Raw genomic sequence first — 8,807 nt, 5'->3', positions numbered from 1 at the left:
GCCCGAGGTGAGATACTTGAATGATGGTGAGAGATGGTGAGACCTTCCAAACTAAATATGTTTTTAGAGAGACCAACGATACTGTAGATTAGATAGTCGTTTATGTAGCTCGTTATTCTGAAAGCACCTTGTAGACTAGTAAAAAGAAGCTGCCTAAGGCACTTCCTGATCTTTTGTTTTTTGATTTAACCATATGTATTTGTATATAGCATGAGAAGCCCGCCAAAGCAAAAAAAAAAAAAAAACTTTCAACATACATGGCTTCGTGCCAAAGAAGGATTCTCCTTTCTACGCGCAAATGCACCGTTAGATCATCAACTGATTGCTTTGAGAGCTGTGCTGATGGTTGAATCATGCAGTATGGATCGGTTTGAGATCTGTGCATTGGCCGATCCAACGGCGGACTCCTGCGAACGCAAAAGATACAACCCCGGGCGGGGAATGGAAGCGGGCCAGCTTTTCGTAAACGTTCACAGTCAAATGCACTCCCAGAAATGCCCTAGCTAAGAAGGGTTTCTTGGGGACTGCCGAAGGCCATCGTTAAGAATTTATTTTATAGAAATTTAGTTCGGTTTAAATTTCTAAAGAAGAAATTTAGTAAAGAATTATTTTGGAAACTAAAAAATTGGAAACTTAAGTGAGCCTGTTCAAAAGGTGGACCGAGCCCAAAAGGTGGACCGAGCTGGGCTCGGCCCAAGGTATAACTATAATTAGTCAGACTTGGGCTTACCCACCCTAGCCTTCAGCCCGACTTCACATGCCCGAGCCTGGTGCTTACTCGAGATTCCTGATGGTCTAAGTGCCCCCACTCCTCCCCAAATCGGATCCGATCTAATCATCGACAAAAGCACCATGGAGAAAGACGATGAGCCTTCGAACCCTTGCACAACTTGGTGTCGATAATCATCGAATCCTCATGCACTTGGGCCGCTCTGCTCACTCTCGCCACCCATCTGCTGATTCCCCGCAGCTCAACCTTCTCCATCCTCCTTTTCGATGATACCACCACCACCCGCATCTCGCTTAGCTTATTGTAGATCCTCTCCGCCTCAGTCAACCTCCCCAACAATCCCCTACTTCCCTTTCCTCACCAGCATCCTCACCAACACCACCGCATGCTTATAAAACTTGCCGCCTTCCACCTCCAACATCACCGCCTCCCCCTTCTTCTTTCTCCTTATCGACAACCGCATGAAGGAGCCTCCTTTGCGGACGGCGGTGTAGCCGATGGCGACAGAACGATGGACGCAGGAGAGGGCTTGACAGGGTGGTTTGGACTCGGTGGAGAGGTTAGGCAGGAGTGGGGCTTTAAAAGATTGGAGAGGTCTCTAGGGTTGGAGGATGATAGGAAGGTGCCGAGATGGAGGAGGCAATGGGGGTGGAGAGGGCGTCCATGGGTGAAGAAGACGAGGAAGGAGGTAAGAAATCTTTGCATGTCGACGACTGGGCCTATAGGTAGGCTAGAACATACAAATATAATATATATATTTCATATTATGCAAGATCGAGTTCTGGGTAAACTTGGGCCAGGCTGACTTAAACCCAAGTCTGGCTCATCCCACGGGGCTTAAAATCCAAGTCCAAACCTATTCAAAATGGTTTAGGCTTGAGTGACCCAGGCGAGCCATTCGGCCCATGAACAGATCTAGTTGAGACTAGCACACAAGCACGATCAATACCCATTTAGTAGTAAAATATTTAATAATATTTAATAATATTAAATAAACTAAAATCAAAATTAAAAATTAAAATAGAATTAAGTTAGATAAGCTATGGTTGTTAGAGCGAGAGAGATAAATATTGGGGAGAAATAAGTTCGTTGCAGAAATATTTGGACAGAGAAAAAGGAGCTATCTGTTGATATTTGGTTAACATACCACCAGAATTTGGATAAGATTAGCTATTAATTGCATTTTTATTTCGAGAACTACTCGTACTAATGTAATAAAGTTTTATTTGTGAAGGAAATTGTAACAACCCAAAAAACAAAAAAATTGGGACTCGTGGGCCGGCTCGAAGAGGCCAGGCCCAGCCCGACCTGTGCTCGGCCCATGGAGGAAACGGGGAAGAAGACCCCAGCTGGGTGTCCTCTTCCTTCCCGATTCCTAAGGCTGCAAATGGATAAGGTCGGGTCGGGTGGGGTCGGGTTCTGAGTGATCTCGATCCGATCCGGTTTCTTAGTCGGATCCTAATTTTTGACCCGGACCCAACCTAGTTGAAAATCGGATCGGGTCGGGTCGGGTCCATAAAAAGAATACAAGGATGGAATTGAAAACTACTAGCAATGACTAATTGGAAAAAAAAAATATGAAGAATCCAATGCAAGGTATAAAAAAAGAACATAGCCAACCCCAAAATAATTCTTTACAATGATTTTATTTATTTATTTATTTATTTGCAAAAAAAGCGTTCTTAGTATTCATAATTCATAATATCTGGTGGGTCCAAAACCTATAGTTTAACACCACAATAGATGGAGCACGATGCATATTAGCTTAAAAGATTATAAGAAGCAACGAAACTGAAGATGTTGAAATCACTGGGCTCGGTTGTTACGGTTGGAAGGCGTTCAACAACCATTTATAAAGCAAACATAACTATCAATCAATTTCCAGCTTAAGCACGAAATTTATCATAAGGGAGCCCTTTGATCAAGTCTGCAACACTAACTGCTCTAAAGAATATTTTTTTCATCCGCTCCGCCGTGTCTCTTCATGTACTTTAATGCGTTAGCATTAGTTTAGTACTTTTTTCCCTCAAAAGAGTTGCACTAATAAGGTTAGTGATTAACTGATCTCCATGTCTACACAGCAAACACAGTATAATGATCTTCTAATAATAGGGACCACTCTCTACGTTGTTCAGTGATCTAATATTTTGAACTTATTTTCATTTTTTTTTGGCATAATGACTGCTTACAGCTCCCGTGTGAGTGCAGCCAACAGTGTCAAGAGAAAGGAGATAGCGTAGAGATAGAGGGACAGCTACATAACACGCCCAAAGAAGCTCACCCAAATGCTGAACAGCAAAGGAGGCGACTCAATCCGCGAGTATGTTCGCCTTCCGGTATACATGAATGGCTTAAAAGGAGCCACAATCTTTCACCACTCTATGGATGTCACTGAGCAACAAGTGTCCATCTTTACATCGATCCTCATCCCGTATCCACTTGATCACCGTAGCTAAATCTCCTTCAAGGCAAATGCTATCAGCACTTAGAACACGCATCGCTTAGGTGATACCCTCTCATGCTGCCCTGGGCTCCGCCTCTATGGCTGTCATATCAAAGGTGTGTCGCCCTCCAGCTGCAATCAGCCTGGAGTCATGACCTCTGATCATAAAGCCCACGCCTCGTTTATCTCCACCTACGAATACAATACCGTCGAAGTTCATCTTGAGATGGTTGGAGAGTGGGGACTCCTAAGAGACAAGGGCAAACCTAGGTATTGCAACAGCAGAGTGGGGGTTCTAGGTGTTCCTAACCATCCCAGATAAGGTCGCCATGGTAATCTCAGCAACATGAAGAGGAGCTCTATCCACAGCAGTCCTCAAGGGTGCCATCCTGTCTTCAAAGAGACGGGCATTTTTGTCAAACCAGATGTGATAAGCCAAATAGGCGCAAGTAATACCCTACTCGGTGGTGCTCGATCTGCGCAGAGAGTCCTTCAGGTGGCGAAGAAGGACCTATACTGACACTGTGGACCGAGGCAAAGGAAACGAAGTCCTTCTCCAAATCTGTATTGCCTGAGGGCATTTGAGAAAATTATGGCTGATGGACTCCTTCGTGTTAGGGCAAACCTTGCATATCGGAGTAGTTCGAACACCTCTTCTGGCCAGCACACTCTTGATTGGTAGACAGTCTCATGGCACTTTTCAGATGAACAAGGCCACTCGAGGGTGGACACGTATCCTCTAGATCCAGCCTATGTTGATCTGCCGGGTCATCTCCCCTCTGATCAAAACATGCAAGTCGCAGGCACATACCTTCGACCTCTCTATCGAAGCTCAGACTAGTCTGTCTGTCACCTTCCTAGTAGGAATAGGTAATACCAGGATCCTCTCATCAAGCTGCTCCCTGAATGCTTTCCGAATCAGTACCTAATTCCACCTACCCTCCCTACCCTCCATAGAGGTGATCAAATCGCTGACTCTGCACTCAACCAACCTCACAGAATCAGCCATCATCAGCAGCCGACAGAACGGGCGTTGTCCTTCAATACATCAATGGTTTGACCATCACCGATAGCCCATCTGATCGCAGGGAGCACTGTCGGGGCGTGGGCGCAGATCTTCCTCCAAATAAAAGAGCAATGACGCCTGGCTTGTAAGTCAGCCACCATAGCGTAAGCCCCATACTTGGCCCTTAAAAGGGTACACCACAAGCTATTAGGCTCTAGGATATACTTGGCTGCATGTCTTGCCGCAAGAATCTCCCGCTTCGCCGCCATAGAGTGCATGCCCAACCTGCCAGATCTGATCGGCTAACAAACCACCTCCCGTGCCACCATGTGAATGCCACCTCTACCCTCCCGCCTACCCTATATGAAGTTCCTGAACAACTACTCCAGAGTCCTCAATAGAGCCAACGATATGATGGTATTCAATAGCAAGTATACGGTATCGAACTAAGTACTGACCACACCAAAGTGACTCTGTCCATCATGAGAGAGCATCCATCTGCCAGTCTTGAAGCCTGTGTCTGATACTCAGCTCGATAGAGGAGCAATCCCTGCTGCGAAGGTGACGTCCAGTGATAAGAACTCCCAAGCCCTCGTGCTCACCCGCTCTTAGAATTTTCTTAATGGAAGCCTTCTATGGCTTGATCTTTGGACTGAAGTAGATAGCTGACTTGACCAGATTGACCCAATACTCAGCCAAGGCTTGCAAAAAGCATGACCAATACTTGTGATCACCATAAAAGGAGTCTTATTGATTCTTTCACCTTCTGCTCTCTAGGGTCTGTGTCTTTTTCTCTTATTCTACTTCTTCCTTTTTAAATCTACAAGGCTAAAGTTGGATGCGAAAACAAAGCATCCATTCTATCATACTAGGTATCCAATGTCACAACTTGCTGTGACTTGGTATAGGGCATATTTCTTAGAATGAGATTATCTACCCTTGTTTGCCGGGACAGAACAAAGAAGACGAACGGAGAGAACAAAGCTTTTTTTCCTTTGAACCGAGATGACACTTCTTCCTGCTGACAGTTCGGGCTACCCCTTTCTTTCGTGAATGAGTCAATGACGTACTTCGCCACATGTGGCAATTGATTTTAATTCAGTTGATCCTCTTCGAGCACCTGGAAAATGATTCGGAACTTCTTGATTGAGTGAAAGCACAAGCACTTCGTTAAAAAAAAAAATCTCGTGGATGTAACATTGAACCCCACCAATGATTCTGGGTATCTTGACCTGCCAAACAATTGATGAATCATCTTTAGAAGAAATTACCAATAATTCTGGCCTAAAATAGTGCCATTACAAGTGATTGAATTTCCTTTTCCTTTGTTTGGTAATATAATGATTGATCGATGGACACATAACCAGGCTTCATTTGCATAAAGCCAGGAACTGCCCTGCCGTCGTAGGCTAGGGAAGTTCTCATACGGTTATCGGTTCCATTAGCAAAGTTAGAGAGTTCAGACAGGTCTTTGGTGTGTAATGGCTGCACACAGTAATCAATCCATCTACCGTTCACTGATACGCTGAGATATCTGAGCACACAGTTTGCATTACAGTCATCCCATGAACTAATCTTGATGTGCCAATGAGTGCCGGATGAGGGCCTGTCCTCAGGAATTCCACGTGGCCACACACTAGGACTCGTCTGTACTGCTGCATAAAACACAATCCATTCCCATATATCCCGACACGTCTCTCCGTCGGGTATATCCCGACGGACACTGTCCTTCTCCAATATGGCGGATGGACACTTCTTTTTATAAAAAAAATCCGTTTCAAAAGCCGTTTGGGAAGGAGACTCCGGTTTCAAAACCCACCAACCAACCGACCACTGCAGTTGGCTACTTTTGATTTAAAACAAAACGTTATGTCTTTTATTATTTTGAAAAAATCTAACAAAGAGAATGCTTAAGAAATAGGTAGAGAATTCAGTTTGCAAAGCTGGTAAGATTCTCTCTCTCTCTCTTCCTCTTTTTTTTTTTTAATTTAAGGGAGGCATATCTGGTGCAACACTCTGGGCAAAAGTTTCCTGCTTTCTTTTAATGGTTGGGTCAACCTAACTTGAACCGTGAGTGATTGTACCAACAGAACTCTGATGAAATTATTAATGGTGGAAGGTTAAAAGAGCAAATCAAGATTCGAATTAGTAGTATTTATTTTTGAAAAGTAACACTGCTGTTTCTTTTTCTAAAAAGCACAGTCGGCATGCCAACAACCTAGATATTTTATGAATAGGGAGATACTCCAACTAGCTAAGGCTTATTTGCCTAGTATTATGGTATATTTAAAGTATGAAGAAAAGATTCTTTTCTACTGGGAAGCAAATATGAGAGGTTATATTTACACCATATGCACTATGCAGCTGGAGAAAAATGTCCGAGTCTTCCAAAGCGACATCTCTTACTCGAGGGTGGTGGCGGCCCAAGGACTACAGCATATGGCGGAGATCACCGGCATTATCGAGGCTGCACTTATTGGATTGGACGGGAACATTTGGAGCCCCCATTCTGCTCTTGCAACGTCCAGGATTATGTTCGTCTCCTGAGTGCCCCCACCCCTTGGCTTCCTCAAAGTGAACTTCAATGATAGTGTAGCTGAGGATGGAAACAACAGAGATGTGGAATTCGCCATCAGGAATATGATAATAGACTAATGACGGCGGGGGGCGACAGATTTTTGACTCGTCAGTAGTGTGCGTCGAGCTTAGAACTGCCTGGGTGAGTAGTGTCTCTTACACACGGCGGATACCAGGCGCTATTTGCTTTCTCCTCGAGGAGGATTTGACCACAGTAATTGAGTGGATCTGGGGTTGGAGTTGCTCAGTCGAGGATCAGTCACTGCTCCACAACATTCGCAGAGTTCTGGGGGAGTGTGACTCCCACCAGGCCATGCATGTATATCGGAAAGTGAATGATGCTGCATCTTGGGTTGCTTCCTTCGCGGTTTACCACTCTGGATATTTCATCTGAATAAACCACGAGACTGTGCCAATGCGTTTATGTAATATTTTGTTTTTAAATTTTATTGGCTGCATTCACTTCCGTCGTATGTGAGCCACCGATGTACCATGAACAAATATACACTATATAGCAGTGCTTCATGCTCATCAGTGCTCTAGGCCAATCACTGAGACAAGCGCATGATAAATAGAGCCTATAGGAATGAGATGCGGTGATCGGCATAGTGTACTGCTGCATGATGTGTATGGTGTAGGATATAACTTCTTCGAAAATAAACCTAAACAATGGGCACTAAAACAGGGGTAATGATTCCAATGGTCGTATCCGGAAGCCCCAAAACAAGCGACGCGCACTTGACATCAAGATCGGTCTATGGGCCCTCGCTCTAAACGTGAACTGGTGGGCGAACTTGCGAAAAGGGGTTTGTCTTCGACTGCATGACAATAGAGCGGTGCAAACGACACAACATACTTTACATGATTCCTGTATAAATCTAGGCACAGGCCCCTCGGAAAAACACCTTCCTTGCGTCACGCTTTCTCCGCCCTTCTTCACCAAATTCCCTCTCCACACCATTCTATTACCCCCTTCTTCCCTTCCTCTTCCCTGCCAAAAGGGAAGAGCATTTCATTCCTCTACTCCTTATTAAATCCATTTATGGATTTAACAACTCCACCGCCTTCTCCTGGCCGGAGATCTCAAGTGAAAATAAGCTCACAGCCCCGCAGCTCAAAATGGTATTTGGATTGGCAGTTGGAGCATTGTGAAAGGGAGACCTCAACTGGTGGCCTCCTCCAGAATTGTGACCTTCCACCTCCCCTCAAGGTCTTCTCAGTTAAGGGATATGATGCCAAGAGGGGGATTGGAGGCATCAGCCCTGCCATCCCAGTACAAAAACAAGCAGCCCCAACTCCAGCACCAATGTAAGCTCCACACCGTGAACATAAGTTGGTTTTTCTTTTGTCGACTGAAAAGCTTATTTTCTCTGATTTGGCAGCAAGGATGATCAAATGGACAATGAACTGGGATCGAAGCATGGAGGCAGCGAGAACTCAAGCGTGCTAAGAGCCCTGCAGCTCTCACAGACACGAGCACGGGAAGCCGAGAAGGCGGCCTTACTTGCGAACAAACAAAACAAAGAGTTGGCTGTGCTGATCTTGGAGGAGTCGTCGAGACTGTATGCCCACCGGCAGTGGGTGAAGCTGCTCGAGATCGAGGTCTCAATGCTAAAGAAGAGGAGCTCGATGAACCTGAAGGAGGAAGTGATGGATGAGGATGATGCAGAGCCTGCCGACTCATGGTTTTTGGCTTTGGCCTTGTGCTTGGGCATTGCCAGTATGGGGTTTGTGCTCAGCCGCTGCATGTTTTGATATCTCCATTGGTGTGTCCATTGATTTGCAAAAATCAGTAGATCTCTCATTACAAAGGACTTAACCATGTACAAACTCAAAAAACAGAGCAGATCAATTTCATCTCAGGATCATTTATCAAGTCAAGATTACTCATATGCATGAAGAGAGGGAAGATTGCTAATAGTATGAGATCGGAAGGGCCGATGATGGCTTTGGCAAGATGAAGTATTTCTTTCCATACCATGCCCAGTCATATTTTACATACTCAGAAATATTTCTGTCAACTATATTTATTCATTAAATCAGTATGACTG

The 8,807-nt window shown here is 44.8% G+C and overlaps 1 protein-coding gene across 1 annotated transcript; it reads left to right on the top strand.

Annotated features, from left to right (window-relative positions):
* The first annotated feature begins 7,653 nt into the window (after nucleotides 1-7,653).
* LOC103717970 lies at nucleotides 7,654-8,701 on the top strand. The gene is made up of 2 exons (XM_008806565.4): nucleotides 7,654-8,064; nucleotides 8,139-8,701. The coding sequence occupies exons 1-2, from the start codon at nucleotides 7,799-7,801 to the stop codon at nucleotides 8,509-8,511; spliced, it is 639 nt and encodes a 212-aa protein (XP_008804787.2). The 5' UTR covers nucleotides 7,654-7,798; the 3' UTR covers nucleotides 8,512-8,701.
* The last annotated feature ends 106 nt before the right edge of the window (nucleotides 8,702-8,807 follow it).

Source organism: Phoenix dactylifera, unplaced genomic scaffold (assembly GCF_009389715.1).
Source record: "Phoenix dactylifera cultivar Barhee BC4 unplaced genomic scaffold, palm_55x_up_171113_PBpolish2nd_filt_p 000139F, whole genome shotgun sequence".
NCBI lineage: Eukaryota > Viridiplantae > Streptophyta > Magnoliopsida > Arecales > Arecaceae > Phoenix > Phoenix dactylifera.
This window is presented reverse-complemented; position numbering and strand designations above follow the sequence as displayed.